General features: G+C 45.6%; 1 protein-coding gene across 2 annotated transcripts in view; it reads right to left on the bottom strand.

The window, feature by feature from the left end:
* Positions 1-21,168, bottom strand: part of kif26ab (kinesin family member 26Ab) — a 79,944-nt gene that overhangs the window by 2,014 nt on the left and 56,762 nt on the right. The window contains exons 1-12 of one of the 2 annotated variants that reach the window (XM_034675304.1): positions 18,227-19,111; positions 15,775-15,958; positions 12,090-12,302; positions 10,942-11,035; positions 9,039-9,301; positions 7,987-8,170; positions 7,044-7,203; positions 6,688-6,850; positions 2,570-5,819; positions 1,570-1,763; positions 644-667; positions 62-212 (exon numbers count right to left, since the gene is read on the bottom strand). In XM_034675304.1, coding sequence (XP_034531195.1) covers positions 62-212; positions 644-667; positions 1,570-1,763; positions 2,570-5,819; positions 6,688-6,850; positions 7,044-7,203; positions 7,987-8,170; positions 9,039-9,301; positions 10,942-11,035; positions 12,090-12,302; positions 15,775-15,958; positions 18,227-18,243 — 4,897 coding nt within the window. In that variant the 5' untranslated portion in view covers positions 18,244-19,111. Of the gene's footprint in view, positions 1-61; positions 213-643; positions 668-1,569; positions 1,764-2,569; positions 5,820-6,687; positions 6,851-7,043; positions 7,204-7,986; positions 8,171-9,038; positions 9,302-10,941; positions 11,036-12,089; positions 12,303-15,774; positions 15,959-18,226; positions 19,112-21,168 lie in introns of those variants that run through there. The other variant, XM_034675303.1, reaches the window with a different exon arrangement.

The following is a 21,168-nucleotide window of genomic DNA, read 5'->3' as shown; positions in this document are numbered from 1 at the left end:
GTTAGATAGTTTTAAATCAAAGATCTTTAAAATTCTGCATAAAAAATAAGCATTTACTCACACTCTCCTATCCACTTGCAAGGGTCCATCATCAGTCGTGCTTTGGTGTCTTCCAGCTCCTCCAACAACACTTCATACTTCACCCTCAGCTCTCTCACTTGCTGTTGCCTTCTCTCCAGCATCTTCAGTTTACTGTTAAAATACTGAAGACCCTGACAGAACAGAAAGAGAGATATCATTAGCAGTGACTACACTACACTGCTTGGTTGACTAAAGCAGTTAAAAGAAACTGTTAACAGTAAGTGAAACGTGGGAAAACTGGCCCAGTAAACAGAAGAAACTGACACTAAAACTTGTTCTTAAAAGTCAAATGAAGGAACCACTGGCAACAATTTAAGAACCTTAAATCCAAAAAAGTTGTGACGTTTTGTAAAATGTGTACAAAAACAGATTTTGATGGTTTGAAAATCATGTCAACTCTTTTATTTAATTGAAAATGAAGTGCAAAGACAACAGTTTCATGTTAAAAGTTTATGCCGGCTTGAAATTTAATGCCATTTTCTCTATTTCAGGTACATTTTGTGTTATGGTTAATGTCTGTTCTGTTACAATAAAGCTCAGTCACAATTTAAAATGTGCTCACCTTGTCAACATCCTGGAATGGTTGCTGCAGACAAGATAGGGAAAAAAGATGAAGCAAATGAGCCTTTTATGCAAGATACAATACCTAGTAGTGCAAATATAAGCATTAATTCACAGTGAAAGTTCGTATGTTAGGAGAAATGCAGGGAATAAGAGGCACTGACGCACATACACATGACTGCAATCCTAATTTCCAAAGATTGAAATGAAGTTGCAGGAGGCAGTTTTGTCTGTCAGTTGGTGACGGCTGGGAGAGACAAATTAAAGATCATTTTTTCCTAATTGAAAGTAAATCAAACCACCATCCAGCTGATTTAACATCTCTCTTAACAATTCCCTGTCTGGCTGTGTGGACGTGCGGGAACAGTTAATGATGCACAGATGAGGAGTCAGCTATAAAAAGCGATCAGGCAGCCGGTGATGAGAGCTAGCGCTGAGCAGATTTGGGCTGCTGTTGGGTGCCATTACATTCATCACACATTCCCTGACCAATCTTCTCATACCATCTTGTTTTTTCATTTTTACACCACAGCCATCGTCAGCAGTAAGACTGGTCGTCACTCTTATCCAAACCAATTAACCCTCCTCAGTAATTGCCTTCTGAACTCTTGACATTCCAGAGGATCGCTGCCAAAATACCGAGCTCTGGGGACCTCGACAGAGACGCTTAAACTCTGGGATTTGCTTCTGAGCTGACTGAAGGTCAGACGTCTGAGACATTTTATCCCTGTCCAGTTCTTTAAAAAGAAACTGGGAAGATGTGAGTGAAGACATTCCCACAACTCAAGTCAATGTGACACATGCAAAATATTCCTGAAGCTTAGCGAGTGGGATTCACAAGCCCTTGACCCAGACATGACATAATCTTCAACAGGTTTAACAAGATGAACCAGTGTGTAAAACAAGAAACGGTGACCCTCCACTCACCTCCACAGCCTCCTCCTGTCGGCGCCTCTGGAGCCGCTCCACATCGTCGATCTCATACACCTTGATTTCAAAAGGCTCCTTTAGTGTTCCAGACATAGGAGGCAGGTCCACCCACTGGCCTGCTGTGGCTGCCTTCTTCCCCAGGGAGGAGGTGTCTGGAAGGGGAGCTGGGATGAGCCGCCTTCTCTGGAAGCCTAAAGCACGTGGACAGACAAACACCTGTTTTACAATCGTAGCATTTGCAGGGATCCATGGGTAAATATGTATGAGTCTCACTCTGAGATGTTAAGAGATGCAAGGCTTTACGCAGGTTGACAGAGACGTGGCGATTGCATATTTATAAGGCCTTCATATGTTGCCTTTTTGTATAAAACGCACATGAATTCAAATGGTTATATACAAGGCTACAAAAAGCTGAACCAGGTCACTGCTGCTCATGTTCAATTCATCTTATTTGATCATCACAAAGATGGAAGCAGTCTTGTTTGAAGCATTCATTATCATTTTCCTGTATATGTATGAATAATGTATGCTGCTGATTCAGGAGGAAAGGAAATTCAATGAAATACCGATTCGTGAATGTAATAAGAATGGATTCATAAAGTTATGTGGCTAATTTCCTCAGAGAGAGCCCCGTTTCTAAATTGTGTTCCCCCTATATACTGCCAGAATTAAAATTATATACATTCATTGTACTTGTGATGTTTTGGCTCTGCCTTCTTTGACCTCTTTCTAGCATCTCTCTACAAACTCTTCCCTCTGTTTTCATTCTCCTTTTCCCACTTCCCTTAAAAGAGTAGGAGGAGGTAGAGCATACAGCCTAACCAATGGGGGGTAAGCTCCAGCCCAAAAGTCTTCTCGCCCTGGCTCAGCCTTTCCTGTTCTCCTTCTAACACCACTCTACATCCTTATCTCTGTTCCACTGTTTATTTGAGATGTCGGTAACACCCTTGTCGGTATTGAGATGTGTGAAATCCACAAACCACCATTGATTCCTCACCGTTTGCTCTTTTCTTGGGATACTTGGAGCTCCTCATTCTGCCTGAAGTCGACATGCCACTCTCACTCATGGAGTCATGAGCTGAGGAGGCGCTGCCGGTGGCCTCGCTGTCACGGATCATGCTCTCGTATCCGCTGCTGCCTCCGCTGTGGTAGAACAGAGCCGTACGGCCCATAGCTGGGGGAAGCTCCCCGCTCAACACGCTGCTGTTGTCACTGCCGTGCCCGCTGCTGTAGCGCTGCGGTCTCCTGGGCGCTGTGATTTTGCTGTACGGAGATGGCAGCATGGCCGCAGGGGATTTGTCGTCGCTCACGTTCACCCCGCTGTCGTTCCCGCTGTCTGAATCCCCTGAACCTCTCAAGTGTTTGCCTGATATGTTGCCTGTTGCTAGTTCGCTCACGCGGCTGTTTGCAGCCCTCATGGCCTGTTTTGTGCCCATAATCGTTCCTCTCGCTGGTTTGCTGCTGACGGCAGCAGTAGCAGTCCGTGTAGCCGAAGTCCGTCCTGATGGGGGCAGGTTGGCGTTGGTGTTTCTGCTAACAGGAGCAGCCAAAGATTTGGTGGAGGAGCTCAGGCCCTTGGAGTTGTTGGCTGATAGAGAGCGCGCCTTACTACCATTGACTGCTCCTAATGCTCTGGGATTGGCTGAAGCTTTCACTTGACCAGACCTGCTGAGACTTCCTCCACTTGGAGATGACGGGCAGGTCGCTATAGGAGAGCTGGATGAATTTGGAATACCAAATCTTGGGATAGATTTGTTGGATTTGGTGCTCCCAAGACTTGTCCCGCTATTCTCCCTGCTAAGCGCAGCTCTGGAGCCTGATAAGGACAGACTCTCACACCTCTCCAGGGACATTTGACTTCCATAATGCAGTCCAGATTCTCCTCTGGGACCCCGGCCCTTCAGGCTGGAGGTAACTTTGGCTGTGTTGAGGCTTGAGGTTTTGTAACTGGTAGAGTCTACTCTGTGACGTACCTCAAGCTCATCCTCAGATACAGCTGCCCTTGTTCCCCTTCCTGCCTCCCCGTATGCTGACTTTAAGGCACTTTGGGGCAGCAGAGTCTTAGTCTTATGATCCAGACTGGACTTTCTCACTGGAGGAGGGGGTGGAGGAGAGGTGCAACCAGGTCTCGGGAGATTGCTCGCTTTCTGTGAGTTAGCCTTGTTGTTTTTCCCCAGAGAGGAGTATTTAAGGCTGGTTGGCGATGCGATAACATCTTGGGTCCCCTTGTGGTCCATGGTGGAGTGGATGACGGGTACAGTTCCCAAGGTGGTGGCACCTCGTCTCAGCTGAGGCATTCTGCTGGGTGGATTCTTAATAGCTGATTTCTCGCAGCCGTCGACCACCCTCTGGGACAAGGTAGACCCCTGCACCTTGGGCGGGCGAGGTACACTGTTGCTGTTGTTGGATGCTCTGAAGGAAGGGATACTACTTGGAGGGTTTCTGAGGAATTTGCTGGTGCTGCTGGAGTCAGAGAGCTGAGGTTCTGGGTGGTTGTTGCCGCGTTGCCAAGGATCTTCTTGCTTAGCCTCTTGCCTTGGTGGCTCTCTGCTGCTGCTACTGCTGCTACTGTGAGAGATGGATGAGGTAGGTTTAATCTTCCTGGGAAGACTGGAGTGGACCATGGAGGGGCCTTGTGGAAGTTGCGAGGAGCTGAGCGAGTGAGCTTTAGATATTTTTGACGTCATTTTAAGGGAGCCTTTGGTGGATTCTGGAGATGGAGGGCACTTTGTCAACGATAGTTTGCTGGAGGCTGCGCTGTCACTGTCTAGTTCAGAGAAACTAAATCCACTGTCGTTTAAGGAGTTCTTGGCGTCTCTAGCAGAAGATACACAGTGCAACATATCCAAGGAATCAAAGTAAAATGTAGCCTCTGGTGGCATGTGTTTGGACTGTGGAAGGAAGACATCTGCAGAATGAACCCCTTCACTCTCCATGGTGCAGACGCTAACCTCACTCAACCAGGAGCTGATGGATGAACCCCTGCTGTCTGTGCACTCCATCGCTCCCTCTTGGAGCGGCGTGACCACGGCTATGTTCACCTCCGACCCGCCCACAGCCGACGTGTAGGCGTCAAACTCATCATTGATGCTGCTGATGATGCTGACAGGTCTGGAGCCAGAGGCCAGCGCTTGAAGGGAGCAGTCGCTGTTAAAGCTGATGATGCTCGATGGACGACCTTGATCTACAATACTGCCTATAGCCAGCTCCTCCACCACGGTGAACACCAGCTCGTCCTCTCCGTTCAGCTCCACAGGCTGCTGCAAGGTGACTGTGGCTCTGAGGATGTCCCGATCCAGACATCTTTCCCTTAAAGTGGAGCGAACCTGGCACACTTCCACAGGAGCTCTGAGCAAAGGGGAACTGTACGGATCCCGTCTCTTCACAGCTTGGTGGCTCATTCCCACAGGAGGCATTCTGGTGCTGGATCTCTCCTCTGTGTTTTCTCTCTGCTGTGACGGAGGTGGGGCTGGTTTGGGCAAAGCTTTCTTGTTGAAGTAGACTTTTTCCCTCACCACAGGCTCTGAATTTGGTCCTGCGGCAGTTCCAAGTTTGTTAGGGCTCACCCTGCTTTCATACACCAAGGCTTTCTCCCCATCGGCGCTGGTTCTGCACACATTTTGAACGCTGTCTGATGGTTCCTTTTCTTCAGGTGTGCATTCCATGTTAGCATTGTCCAGTTTTGATTTACTGTTAGGGCTGCAGGACGGTTGTATGGCAACAGATTTAGGAGATTGTTTGGGCGAATCAGCCTCTTGGTTATTCGAGATGTTTGCTACAGTCTTTGGTGAAACAGAGCCTTGGCTCTCCTTGGATTTGTCCATTTTGGGGCTAGCTTGGCTTTTCTTGCCCTCTCCCACGAACGCAGTGGGTTCTTCGCTACCGTCTATACACTCCAGCCTCTCCTGTAGCTCAGCAAACGTGTTGCACTTAAAGAACTGGTCTCTGTCCAGAGGACCGTCTTTTGTAGACCTCCTCTTGTTCAGAGAGGGGATGATCGGAACAAAAGCAGGCGGGCCTTCGTTGTCACTGAGCTCTCTGTCTGAGATAGCCGTTCCCCCAGGGCCAACGTAAATGACAGTATCACAGGATTGTTCACTACTGGAGGAGTAGTCTGGGTCACTGAGCATTAAGGGCAGGTCTGGGTCCAGGGCAACTGTCCGAGGGTGGAACGGCCTGAGGTGGGGCGGCCGGCGGATCCTCCCTTCTTCACAAGAACTCTCCCCACCAGATGAACTGGATGCATACTGCAACGCAAGGATGAAATGAAAAGCAAAGTGAGTCCTTTTGGGTTTAAATTATCTCATGAGAAGATGACAGTAATGAGATTCTATCTTCTTCAATATTCATGTAACAGTCTCACTTCCACTCCCCTCTAAAAACCATTTAACTCCTTTTAATTTATGGGAGATTCATTCCTCAGCAACTTCAAAGTAAAATCCATTGTGAATATTAATTCCTATGATATTACCAGTCGATATTTATCTAAAGGTTAAAAGTGCACGTCAATAGTCACACAGAAATTAATGTCAGTAATACAGATTGCTGTATGTGTGCTGCATTATAATAATGTCAGGGACCTTTACAGAATAAATACATGCTGTCATTCTGCCTAATTATCTGGAGCATATATTTCCCTAATCCCAGGAGCATTACACACATCCTTGGGCAGTGGTATTGATTACATGATTATATGTTGAGGAGCAGAAGAAAACCAGCTCTGAGTTACTGCTCTAATAATCTTTCATTTGCAGAAGCGACCACACATTAGTTTGGTTAATAGCTCCAAAATTACACCAGGAAGAAAAATATGAGGAGTTAAGCTACGGCTTGAAATATGAGGAAATCAAAGTTAAGCGTGCATAATTGCTATAAAAGACACAATTACATTTAGTTAAATGTTGACTCACAATTGCTCTGCATTTGTCTTTTATACACTATGAACATTAAGTGGAGTTATTGCAAGATTCATTATTTATAAGTGGTACAAATCGCACTGCTTGATGCCCGTGTTGTTGAATTTGTGTCTTTTTTAAATATATGACTATTTATCTGTCAGTTAATTTCTGCATATGTGAAACAGATTTATCAGCACTAATGAGTCTATCAGTGTACCTTTGATTTCTTCTTCCTCATGCGGTGGATGCGTGATGCCAGCTGGATGGTGGTGAGTGAGTCAGCGTAGTTGGCGGGGGAATCCGAGATGTGGGCGATCATGGTGGTTCTGCAGTTGATGTTGCCAAGGGACTCCCTCAACAACATCGTCAGTTTGCTGTCCCTACAGGGTGAGTATATTGAAATTAATAAACAGCATGGAAACACCAGAGAAGTTTATATGAGGCCAACTAAACAGGACATATAAACAGTCAAAACTGCAAGAGTGAGAAGCATGCATCGACTTGCCTGACACAAATAAAACAACCTCATAAACACAGGGTAAGAGATTGTGAAGCTAGCTGTGGTTTTCTTACCTGTAAGGTACATGTTTGGCTCCGTTTGCTAACGCCATGATGACATTTCCCAAAGCGTTTAGGGATAAACACAAGCCTCCCCCTCCGTCTCTGCTCTTACTCAGGACCTTCTCACAGCTCCCCAGGTCGATGAGGTGCAGCCTACTCCGTCCGCCTGACACTGTGCCAAGAAGAAGAAAAAGAAACCAGGTGAACATTTTTTCAGACACTCCCCCTCTGAAGTCACTTCCTCATGCACGGTGCCATTATGACAGGAGTGGCACGACCTAGAAAAAGACTAGCCGGGGCACTGTCAGAGCTGTCTGATTTATTTATGAGTAAACTTCCCACAGTGAAGTCTTTCAAACTGGTAAACTCCCACTAGATGTGTATTTCAGGGCAACAAGGATGATCCGTCAGTTAGGCACATAAAAATGAAAGAATTCAATGACAACTCAAAGCAAACAGTCCAATTCTGGTGATTCAAAATGCAGCGAGATGGAATTGGCTGTCATCGTAACAATCACGGGGCTGCACAGTGTTATTTTGGGATGGATATAATTGAAACAGGAGAAACCAAACATTAAACTCCTGTCAGGAAGGCTTCAAATCTTCAAAGAATAATACATGCATTCAGACACAATTCTATCTCACATAAGCCAAAACCAATTCATCCGTACACATTGAAATATGGGACTTTTGATGTTCAATGCATACTTATAGTGCAATTTTCTGCAACACAGCTCCTGACAAAACAACCCTGTCACTGCTCAACACTTTGAGAGGAAGGGGAAAATGTTCAAAGAACTTACACTGAGGTTATACTCATGTTTGACACACTTGCTAGAAAATGTGCAGCTAAAAGTCATAAGATGACTATATGAGGTAAGTGCATAAATCTAATGGGGCCACTTGTTGGAACACGTCTGCAGACTTATAGGTGTAGTAATCTCAAGGTACTAACTTCCGCCCTTGCCGCTCTTCTCCATGCGGTACTGATAGATGTGTAGCGTGAACAGCATGTGCGAGTTGCGCCGCTCCTCCTCATCCACGTTGGGTCTACTGGTGCTGCGTGCTGCAATGGCGGCATCCAGGAAGAAGGCGGCTTTCTCTGCAGTCGGGGCTCGTAGCTCACTCTGATTCTGGAGCTGCGATGGAAAAGGAGGAGACAGAAGACAGGGTTTGGGTGAGCAAAGGAGACCACACAGGGCTTTAGGAATGGGATGGATGTCGAAAAAGAGACCAGGGAAGAGAGGGGAGCTTGCTAATTGGACCCTGGTACACATCTCTAGCCCATTAGATTGGGTCTCGGGGGCAATTAAAACAGCAGATATGCACACACAGGGAGGAGGATTAGGAGAGGTGATAGTGGAGCAGGAGGCAAGGGCACTTCGCTCACCATGGATGTGATGATGGTGGAGGTAATAGATTGAAAGAAAGGAGGAGAATGGGGGAGAGAGAGCAGGACAAGGAGGGCATCACAAAGAGAGCCCACATGTGGCTGCTGGGAGGAAGACCAAAGATGATGCTTCACACAGCCTTTGAAGTCAGAGTCCATGCAGACCCACCCCCCCCAAAAAAACATCATCTGACAGCAACACCTGTGAGTGCCATCAAACCAACAGTCCTCCACCATCCCCCAATAACAGTCCTATTGTGCTGCAGAGGGGCTAGCGCTAACACACGGGTAATAGATGCTGATGGATGCTGACAGGTGAGTCAATACAAAGGTAAGAAGAAAGCCATCAATACCACAGATGGGTTTGGGGGGAAATATAAAGCAAAGCATTTCAGCAGCAGGTAGGATAGAGTGGGAAGTCCTGGGAGATAAACACACACACACACACACACACACAGGCACTCACATAAAAAAGTCAAAAATCTTTTAAAGGAGAAGAGGTAGATCATAGACAGAAAGAGATCAATACTCACACAGACTAATACTCTATAACACGCAGAGAATATAAAAGGATCAGGGAACAAAGACAGAAGTAAAGGAGGTGGAATCCTTCTAACCTGAGTGCCGCAGATGGGATCCTCCCTCAGGTGGATTCCCGGGGACTGGCCCTCCTGCAGGCTTCCCGTCGACACCTCAGACAACAAGTCCTTCAGCTCCTCATCCTTCCCGAAGATTTCCACCGCAGACACTCGGACAGAGAAGCGTGTGCCAGTCTTCTCCTTTCGCTCGTTGATGAGCTTGAAGAGCCAGGAAATGGCACAGGGCACAATGCCGAGGCTTTGAGTGGAGCTGTCTTTGCCAATCATGGTGTATGTCTTGCCTGGGGATGTGTGGAAGAGAGACGGAGAGGGGGATTGAGATGGAAATACAGATGTGTGTGAGCGAGCCAGGTACACTTACTTTACATTCAAACTACATTGACTTCTTTTAACAAGCTGTCTGAAGTTGACAAAAGGAAAAGCTTGATGGTGTTCTTATCCCTTTCACTTATCACTGTTGTGTATTATGCAGGACATGTTCATCATGACTGATGTGAAATCAGTTGGAGACATCATTAGTACATGCTTTTCTGTTTACATGTTGGCTGCTGTTGAATGTTTGAGACAAATTTATGCAGCATTCAGCACAAAGACACAGTTTTGCAGCATGACTATAAGTGTATTGTATCATAGATGAACGTATTGTATTGATTGTATCGTATAGAGTTTTATCATATTGTGTCATACTGTGTTGTATTTTACTGTAGCGTGTCATATCGTGTTGTATTTTACTGTAGCGTGTCATATCGTGTTGTATTTTACTGTAGCGTGTCATATCGTATCGTATTTTACTGTAGCGTGTCATACCGTGTTGTATTTTACTGTAGCGTGTCATATCGTATCGTACTTTGTCCTGTCATATCGTACAGTATATCATATCGTATCTTGTTGTATCCTACTGTAGCGTATCATATCAAACTGTATACCGTAATTAATCATACTGTATAATATCATATCAGAACATATTGTTTTGATCATCCTGTACCATTTTGAATTGTATCGTATCATACCATATCGTATCGTATCATATCATTTAATATCCTATCATACTGTGTGGTATCTTTACGTATGGTATCAAACCGTTTAATATCTTATCATATTGTACTGTTATTTATATTTCATTGTATTGTATCACACTGTACTATATCATATTGAATCATATCTTTTTCTATCATATTGTATTATATTCATTCAAAACCTATCATATAGTTTCATATCCTATTGCATCTAGTTCAGCATTCAACACTGTACCATATCCAATTGTATCCTATCATATAGTATTTTATTATATCATGTTTTAAAGTATTGTATCCTTCCCTATCATACTTAACCATATCTTTTGGTCTGACCATACCATTTCAAATTCTATCATATCTTATTGTATTATACTGTACCTTATCAAATAGAATCATATTGCATCTTATCATCTAGTATCTTACAGTAACACTAGCAGATGATATTTTTTCCTGGGGTTATTTTGGTAACCAGGTAAACAAACACTGATGAAAAAGTGTAATATGGCTGATGTGGGGCTCTGGAGGCATCATCTAGTGTATGCTGAATCAAAAAGTAGTAATCCAAGGACCCATTCCAGAAGCATGATTCTGGAGAGAATTACAGGTAGTGGAAGCAGCAGCAAAACGGAGAGTAGGCCCGTCAGCCTGGGAGCACTGGCCGGGCCAATTACTAAGATTTTAATTACAGACTGAGCCCTGAAGCCTGGATGCAGCACTTTTTTTAGCCCTCACCCCCACCCCAGACTCACTACCCACTGCTACTCTCCAGTCTCCTATTCCTTGACTCACCCCAGTGCGCAGCTAAGCCAATTGTTGTACATCAAGTGTAGCTAACAAAGAGCAATGAGAATTTTCTTGGGCTAACAATGGCTCTCTTCTAATCTCTTGCCAGCGGAGGAGCTTACCGAGCTTCACTTGGCCGAAGCAGAAGATGCAGCCGTCTGCACCGTTCACCACAGACTGGATGACCTCGGCTACTGTCCCTGAGCACACCTCAGCCTGTGGAAAACACACAAAGACAGCCCCTTTTATAGTCAATTCACAAATAGCCACATCAAAGAAATAACATCAAGTAGGACGGGCATACTGAGAACAATGAAACCTAACGGATATTCTCTGCAGTGAACACTTTTTCAGAGTTATTCAACATTGGTTCCACCAAATCCCATTAATATTTTCAGTATTTTTCATCACTCAGGAGTATGAGTGTTTATGTGTGCTGCAACGTGCGGCTCATTTTTGCAATCTGTTTCAGCATGGCTCCTCTGGGGCCGTGCTTCTGCAGCAGAGGCCCCTTCCCCATACATCACACAGCAAACAAGGCCTCTAACAGCAGAACAGCTTGCTGTTACTGTTAGCCACCAGCAGTGCTGTCCCAGCGGCACAATCTAGCAGCACTGGCCTCAGCTCTGCAGTAGCAACATTTAGACTCCAGCTATCAGCAGCTTACTTAAGGAAATACTTGCTCGAAGTAGGTGGTATGATAGAAGATCTGAGGCTTTCACCGCTACTGGAACTCTGTCATACACCCGTGATGACAACCTCCCCTGCCCTCATTGCTATTTATTGTTTACAGCACCATAGGGAAATGCAGAAAATACTTGACCTCATACTTTTAGGTAATTTTGCAGTGATTGACATATCCAATCATTCCATTAAAAGACTTTGTGTTTGTTTAAAGCTGCAGAGAGAGAAGAACTGGTCTGCTCTGGAGTCACCGTATAGTAAACATACGGCTGACCTCTGTCTTTGATCTCTGTGGGTATGCCTGCTGTGGGCTGCAGAGGGCTGAGGTTAGATATAGCTCTTCTATGAAAGGAGAGGTTACATATAACTAGAGTGGATTCAAGTCATTCCCCAGGGGGCTTAAAAGGCCCAGCTGTTAGGCCCACACTGGTAAGAATGCCCCCTGACCCAAGACAGGCATTTTTTCTCTAAGCCCCCAGCCACACCCAGCAAACATAAAGATGTCCTTCTGCCTTTCAGAGGCCGAATTCCTCCTTGACACCTTAAAAAAAACACACACACAAACACAAGCCCTGCTGGCTCTTACTTGTGAGGCATCCGGGGTAAAAACAGCATCGAAAGCGAATATCTTTGGGACGGCCACGGTGGCGGATCTCCTGTGTCCTGAACCGGAGTGTGGGCTGGACGCGGGGTCGTAGAGGGTCAGCTGCTTCTTCCTGCTGTCGACTTTCAGAAAGGACTGAGACTCTGAGGAGTCCGCAGCCTCCAGAGACGGGCAGATACGCATCATCACTTTCACCTAAACCACAGGAGGACGGACGGAGAAGGACAAGACAGGGAGAATAGCGGTGGATTAGAACCGAGAAAGGATACATATTGGGTGAAAATTTCACAGATCGACTAAAATGTGAGAGTGCTTCTGGTCCTCACAGAATAATAAAAAAACACGGCGACACTTAACATCTTTTACTCACAGCGCTGTCGCAAAAAAGCGAAAAAGAATAAACCCCAGGCGCTAAGATTATAGGTTAGGATCCATACTGAGCCAATGGCAGCTTTGTGCATTTGTATCACGTCCACTTTGTCAGAGTTGATGGACATTGAAGGTTACCATGGAAACCCTCAGTCTCACATCGACTGGCGAACCCAATGGGTCAACACATCGCCTAATGGTGTCAGCTAAAGGCAGCAAGGTGTGTATTGAAAATCTGAGCAGAAAATGGTGGAAATTAATGTGTGAAGCGCCACGCTGAGGGATTATCCCTCAGGCGGGGTTTGTTTTTTCTGGACCGGGAGCGGCTCGCCACCATGGGAGTGAAGGAGCATATGGCCCCCCTCTTTTTCCACCTACACACTCTTCCTCCTTCCTTTACCTCCCTCCTCTCTTCTCCTCTCCTCTCCTCTGTTGCCTGGAAAAAAAATGGCAGCTCCAAACCCACCCTGTTGCATTTGGGGCTTGACACACATGCAGTCTTAACACATTCCACAGGTCTTGGTAGAGTTCATCCCGCCTGCATGATATACAAACTACACGGCAGCTCATTTCATACTGTGTTGATTTGGCACTTCTCGGACAAGCCTGCTCACGTTGAACATTATCCCTGTGGCTGCTGGGGTGAGGTAAATTCTCAAGGTTGTGTTTGGTGGCATCATTACAAACAAAGCCGAAGATATTTCACCATTTTCTGCCTCTACCTTACTTTTCGGATGCAATGTATGTGGCTTTTTATGAAGGTGTGGTCATAATGGTGCATGCTTTGCTACATGACACCACTATTTAGAGTCACCTTTTGAAATTCTGACACCTCTATATTGCAATCTGATGGCCAGAAATACGCCTTTACCATACCTCCAAAGCCTCTCTGACAGTAAATATAAACGACCCTCGGGATATGTATAGTGGTCCCTAAATGTTTTGTGTTACACCTTGCATTATATCACCTGAACACTTTCTATATCCTACAGTATATGTGATAGAGAAATCAATCCTGAGCCATTTCAAAGCTCCTTACAAAAGCACCTGTGATGCCTCCCAGGCACTGAAATAAAACCTTAAAATAAACTCCCTTTCCTTTTTTGACTGCTCCACTCAGCCTGGGACTCTCCTTTGTGTTCATGGCTACACAAAAGGCCCATTCTTCCCCTGACTAGTATATAAATATTGCTACATATCCAGACACCAGCCCTCTGAAACAATGCCACAAGAAATCCCTTTCTTTCAGTGAGTGAATCCATCTTGCATTCTGCAGGCCAAGTGTGAACCCTGTTTATACTCTGCAGGGGGGCGGTTATCGTGACTGACGTGTGCATATGTTGAGTAAATTACATTTGCTGTGACATTTAAGCCGAGCTTCCAACATAAGACTGCTGAGGCTCTGTCTACCAGACAAGAGGCTACTCGGCGAGCTAATGTCTCAGTTTTATTTATGTTGGCAGAGATCAGATACTGGAGGCTACAGAGGATTGGCTACAGTATTTTCACACCTCAGAGTCCGTGCTAATGGCCCTTGTTTCTCTGTCCCTTGATCCCCCCGCAAAACCCATTAGTGTGGCTTGGCATTCCTCCACCCACTCCACTGTTTGTGGCTGAGAGGACAGTCCCGAGGTCAAAAGTGGAAAAGTGGAAGTGACCCACATTCAGTTGATGGAAACAAGACATTCACTCAAGTCTGGGGCTGAATCAATAAGAAACAGATGTGGAGAAAGAAACCATTCAAGCTATTTCTAATGCTACAACAACTGTGATCCCGCAAGCAAAGAGGAAGACGGGACAAAGAAACAGGGAAAGTATTACTGCTGTCATTACTATGAGTCACATCCACTATTATAACAGCATTGCTCAATCATGCTCTACTATCTGTTGTTATTTGTGTTGCTATTTGTGATTGCTTGTTCTTTATTCACTTCTCTCTTTTCACCGATCACACTTTCTTGGCCCAGCCCTTGCACCGTGTCTGGTTCAGCTCGAGGTGGTGAACCAGACACAGACACACCTGCTTTTGCTCTCCACGCAGACTGTTTTGCCTGAATACACTAAAGCCTGCCGATACATAGATGGTCAATACTCCTCAGACTATAAACAAACTACAAATCCAGACCCCTGGGTAGAGATTCTACATATTTATGTATAATCTGTATAACAGAGATTAGGATGAGCCTGAGGTTTCTGCCTGTAAAGAGGAGGTTTTTCCTTGCCTCTTTTGTCGAGTGCTTGCTCGTTGTGGATAAATGTTGGGACTCTAAAATTTTTACAAGGAATACTACTTGGTCTTTATGTTAAGTGTCATAAGATAACATTAGTTGTGATTTGATGTTGTATAAATAAAAACTGGTTGGTTTATTGCTTTATAATAAGTTATCTGGCATTAGAGGTCAGAAACAATGTCATAAATCTTGATTTCCACTTTAAACCTCCGCACAGATAACAGTTAACTTCAGGTGCGGGCTTGAATAGACTTGTTAATGTCACATTTCTTTTTTACAAAGGGATCAACAATATGTACAAGGTCTCAGCCCTCCTGATACCTGGCGGCAGATCCAAGCACTTCCTATCCAGGTGGGATCTAATCTTGTTTGGGGGGACTTCTTCTGCTCTATAAATACAGGACGCCAGCAAAGACAAACAATACCCAATAAACCACAGAGGAAGAGCGATGTGTTTGTACAGCTTTGTTTAATGACCGCCTGACTTTCATCATCACACCCTGTACCTAAAATGGAATTAGACATCCTGCTGTTAACGTGAGCAGGGATTTGTGAATTATAGTTTTCGGAGTCTTTCTGTGTTCAGAGACAGGAATGCTGGACTCTCACAAACTAAGTGAATTCATGGCATTCCTGCAGGCTTATCAGACTACATCTGCGTGGACTGGACCAGACGGCACGCTGCCTGTGGACCAGTTTGTCGCCACCCTGCATTCTCCCTTTCATATAGGGGTCTGTGTGTATCTCTGTAGTTGTATAGGTTTGTGTAGGGTGGGGGTTTTGGGGGAGAAAATGATGCATTTGTTCTGCAAAGCCTAGACTTAAAAGGCATTGAGTATTCTTCTCATTACTTATAGTATTTTAATGAAACTTTTGCATGTATAAAGCATCCTGTCATTACTGGTGCATTCATGCATCTATGTGTTTTACCATGGTTTTTGGACCTGAGTCTGTGTGCCTCTGTTTTACACATGTTTTCTGGTTGTTACTTTGCTTTAGGACACATTTTCCCCTATGGTACAATAAAGTTGAAGTTCAATTCAGTGTATAAAAAAGTCTGGTCTTACCTTCCCCATCCCTGGGTTCTCTTTAACTTTGGACACAGCTCGAAGCAGGCATGGTGGAGCAGGGGGTGGCGAGACCTGCAGGATCCCGCTGAAGTTGGTTGGGTAAATGGAGGGCTCCTGTGGGTGGAGCAGTGAGGGCGGATGCTTCTTCCTTTTGGATGAAAGGTTCAGTTTCTGTGCTGCCCTGAAAAGAGAAGGAAAAACAGATTGGAGATTATAGGAAAACCACTGCTCCATAAAGATCAAACATAAGCAAATATTTTTTTGCTCAGGTGAGGTTTTCTTCCGGGTTGGTGGCAACCAAGAAAAGGTTATTGATTTTAAATGTCTACTGTGACATTTTTTTAAGGGTGAGCTGAAAAGGCTTTTACAAATCACACGCTGAAACTACAAAATAAAGGTCAACTCGCTCCTTTTTGCTGCCTGATGAAATACAAGTCAGCAGGAGAGCTGCACTGTGCCACTACCATCGACAATTTCCCACTCTACAACTGCTTCTCTTCCAACTCAAACTCCCCTACCAAGAGAGATAATGCCTCAGAACTCCACTTCAACTAGTGCACGCACAGTTCTCTTGTAGTCTGATTTTCTTTGAAACTACAAATCCATAGAATAAGGAATAACCAAGCATCCGCTGCTTGTCAGGAGCCGAGTGCAGGCTGTCAGAGCAAGAAGGCAAAGAATGCATGCATTTATCTTCATCAAAAACCAAACAGCTGTCACAGATGTGACAGGTGAGTTCAGCTGAATCACTGCCTTCTGGGATATAGACATGTCTACGTAATGTAAGTTAAGCAGTGATGACAGAGTATGCTAACCTCATATGTTGGGACATTTAATCATTTACATTACACAAGCTTGAGTTTCTGCTTTGCTAGCGCCTACACAACCCTCTGCTGTAACTCAAGCCAGCTTTTTGACAGTCCTCTAATTAAAATCCACTGTCATCCTGGCTTCATGTCTCCAAGAGTCAGTGCAGAGGAGACATAAACTGGTCACAGGGCCAACTGAGTCAGGCAATTGCACTCTCTTTCGTCTGAACTTCTGCAGCTCGAGAGGCAGCACAGATATCTCTGCACGGTCTGCAGGGAATCAGACCAGACTTAGAGTGGTTCCAGAGATGGCATCACATCGCCCAGGATCAGCTAACACTGTATCTCAGCTGGAAACTCAAGGTCAGGGGAGGAAAAGTAATACTCAGAGGAAATTCAAATGCACTCAAAGGGTTTCAATCGAGCAGTCGGATTTCTGAGAAACACAGGGAGGACAAAGGGGTGGTTGTCAACATGTGGGAAGGAAAATTGGAGATTAAAAGATGAGAAATCTGCAGAGTGGGGGATTGTAGAAGAAGCAAAAAAAGAAGAGAGGGAGAAAAAAGGGCTTAAAGGAATAGATCCATGTGCGTCCTGGTGAGTGGGAGCTTCCTAATAGCCCAGCCTGAGCTCATTAGTCCAGCTATGAGCGCTTTCGGACAGAACTTGGTGGGCTAATGCCAAAAACTACAACCCCGCCTTCCCCTCTTCCTCCCACTGCGTCCTGGAGTGACAACCAGCCCCCCTCTCCTTCAACACTCCCCTCTCCACTGTACGCCCCCCTGCAGCGACAGCCCAAGAGCACAATCAGGGAACACACTGCCGGCTGATGGAATAATTATTGCATCCAAGAAGGCTACAGGAGAAGGCTCTCCCTGGGGAGCTGCCTATGTGTGATAGCATGCGAGACGGATCGTGTGACTGAAGAAAAAATGAGATGGAATAGATGACTGTGAGATGGAGGGAAAGAAAGGGGAAACTACAGCAGAGTACACGTGGCTGTGTGCGGCTACATGTGTGTGTACGAGCCAGATCTGCAGGGTTCATTCAAGATAAATGCGCCCTGTCTCTCTGTTTCTGTCCCTTGCTTCCTCTCTTCTACCTCATTCTGTCTCTCTTTTTCTTCCAGCCGAGGCATTAATCAAACATCAGGAGTCAGTATGAGGGATAGTTAGAGCCCCTGACTGATTTATAATTGTGCTCACAGAATAAAACTGAGCCTGTAACCTTGAGCTTTAATTCAAGCTGCACAATAACGATTGGTGCACATGTGCTCTTCAATGAAAGGAGAGAAAAAAAGGAGGAGACTGCTGCTTTTTCAGCCTCAACCTCAACCACGAGTACACAGGGAAATTAATTGCTTGTCACTTTCTCCCTCCCTCTTTATCTCTCGCTCTCTGTGCAACTCTATGATCAGTGGAGGGAAAATGGGCGGTTAAGAGTGGCTCAGATTTCTTCGCCCACAACAGCTTGTCCACCTGTTCACTCCCAATCTCCATGCTAATGAAGATGTTTCTGTGCACACTGAGAAGCAGAACACCTGACATCAACCTGAATAAGTTTTAGTAAATATTCACACACTTAAGCCGCTCCAAACAATCTGAGCAGAAGGTGTATTTCAACATGCACCATGTACTTACAGCTCTTTCCAATCCATTATCTGCTTTATGCTAATAGTCAAAGAACAGATAACTGATAGAGTTCAACTTTGAGGTCCATGTCTGTGTTGTCACTGTTCTCCATTACTCGCACATTGGATACGCCGGCACAGTCGCCAAGAGTCACAGAGCGAGGCGGGGCAACTCGCTAGTAGGGGCACAGGGGTCCTTTTTGCTGCGATCGCAATCATCGAGGTTCCACTTGATTTCACCGAGGTTTTTAAGAGGCAGAGTGGGCGGAGGGAGAACCAAGAGGAGGCGTGGGAGGCGTAGTAGTGGTGTAGACTGGGGACAGGTAGAGGTGCGCAGACAGGCTGGGTGCCCTGCAGGGGAAAAAGCAGTAGGTTCACAGTGAGGGTAGTCCACAGAGATTCTCAGGGTAGAGGTCAGGAGGAGAAAGAGCACCCCCTCTTTTCATGTGCTACTAAAAAACCTCTGACTCTTTCCATGCCTCTTCACAAGAAAAAGTTCAGCCTCAGTTCAGAGACGTAAAAAACCCAGCAGAAGCTTGCTCTTTAACTCTGTTTTCCACTTCTTTTTTCTCATCCAGTTCTGCGTTTATCCCACAGGCTGCATCTCTCATTCAGTAAATCCACTGTGGTGTGTCTGCTGGTCCAGATGCCCAGGTCCTTCCAAGAGTCTCTGCTCCTTCCATGCAAGAGGAGGGGCAGAAAATCCACACGCCTGGCCGGGGCTGGAAGATTTCCTTGGGTGGCTGAGAATGAGGAGAATTCCTACTCCTGTTCCGCCTCTCTGTCCTTCTCCTGCTATCGCAGAAATGCTGGCAGCTGTCCTGCCGTGTCTCTCTCTCCCTCTCACACACACATACACACACACTCCCTTCTCTCTTCCCAGCCAGTCTACTATCCCTCTCTCTCTCTCTCCCTCTCTCTCTGTCTCTCCTCGGCCCAGCCCCTTTTCCCTCCGACTGCCAGACGAGGTGTCAGCGCTCGATTGCTGGCTGCTTGCGGCGCAAATTGCGAGTACTCTCCTTTTCTCTGTGTGTCTGTACCACACACACACACGCGCACGCGCGCGCGCACACACACACACACACACACACACACACACACACACACACACACACAAACGCACGCACCCCACCACACGTCACATGAATACTTAATGCATACAGGAGCCTTCTCTTCTTTTAGGGTCCCACACATCAAACAGATTTGGTTAGTATGCCTACAGTGCATGAATGCATGAGCCCAAGTGTGTGTGTGAGTGTGTGTCTGCATGTGTGTATACTTTTGCACGTTTGTGTTTTTCTTTTGGCCTTTGTTGAAGGATGTAATTAGCCAGAAGAATGAACGTGTTATTAATCATAAGGAGTGACACACTGATAAGGAAGGATATACTTAATCGCAGAGAGATGGATTGCTTGAATGAGCGATGCTCTGACTTAACGGCAAAGCTGAGAGAGATTAAAAAAAGAGTGGATGCGAGGGAGGGATGGAGAGAGAGAGGACGGACAATGAACAGATGACGTCTTAGAAAGGCAGATTTATGCTGGCCATTGTGGAGAATGAAGTCAGTCAATGGTCAAGGGTAAAAAAAAGGGGAATGAAAGCATGTGAGTGGGCGAGCACCAGGGTGAGAGTACCCTGTATTCCCCCGGCTGCCAATTTACCAGCAAGCCCTCTCAGCCCCCCGTCCAGCCAGTCTCTTTTGAAAAAGGCTGCTGCTTTGGCTTCAGAGTGCCTACTACAACATATCGGCAGACAGAGTGGGTGTGAGACTTTCCAGATGAAAGTACATTCAGCACAAACACACAGCAAGCACTCTGTGCCTCTCTCCTTCTGACACAGTGCCCCTTCTATGAACTCTGATGGATTAAAAATGGAGGCACAAAAAACAGAAAATAAAACTCATCTCTGCCCACCTCGTTGGTGAGTGGAGTACAGTAATGAAGCGCTTTGATATATCACATAACCTTTAACTCTCTCGTTGCCACAGCACGCCTACCTCTGCTTTCCTGCCGGGTGGTCACATTTATTTATCAGAGGTGGGCTTCTTTTAGAGGCTAAGGCTCCCAAACAGGGGTGTGTCCAGACCTTACAGTCTGGGGTGGCCAAACTCAGATGAGGGAAGGGAAGGGAAGGGAAGGGAAGGATGGGGGGGTATCTTGTATCTCTAAAGATAGAGTTACATTGACATAAAAAGAGCCAAACAAGTTGATTAAACTAAAGTGTTATCTCTGTCTGGGTATTTCAACAGCCTTGGTCAAAGACTATTGGGTGGCTGATTGGGGTGACAAATCAGATTTTTGGGGGTCTATGCAAACTAAGGTCCCAGTTGGACACACTGCCACATCTGAAGGTTTTCTGCATTCAATATTGGAACCTTTTGTCGGAGGACATTATGGATTTTTGGAGTGACGGACAACTGTTCAAAGCTTCCAGTTAAGCTAGCAGTTAGCGATAAAGAATTCCTTGCTAGGACTGTCTTTTGACACGGTTGCATAATTTACAGACCGGCAAGAAACTTAGGAAGCAAAGATGGAGTTGGTGTTAAGAGATGATGGTTAAGACAGGATTGTTTGGGACGCAATTGGCCTAGCGGTTTAAGCATGCACCCAATATACAGAGGCTATAGCCCTCGTCACAGCGGTGGCAGGTTTGACTCCTGGCTTTGACCATCTGCTGCATGTCTTCCCAAACTCTCCACTCCCCACATTCCCTGTCTCTCTTCAGCTATCCTGTCCATTAAAGGTGAAAATGCCCCCAAAGATATAACTTTAAAGAATGGGTTGTTTGTTGATACACATATGTCCAGGATTGCAAAACAGACAACTGGGTTGTTAATTGGACGACACTCCTTCTACAAACAGAGACCACAACCGTACCAGAAATACCCAAATACTACACCTGGAGGTTTGAATTTTTATACATAATCTGTCACTAGAGATAAGCTACATGTAA

Source organism: Notolabrus celidotus, chromosome 22, assembly GCF_009762535.1.
Source record: "Notolabrus celidotus isolate fNotCel1 chromosome 22, fNotCel1.pri, whole genome shotgun sequence".
Classification (NCBI taxonomy): Eukaryota; Metazoa; Chordata; class Actinopteri; order Labriformes; family Labridae; genus Notolabrus; species Notolabrus celidotus.
Note: the sequence above shows the minus strand (reverse complement) of the source record. Positions and strands in the feature narration are given on the sequence as shown.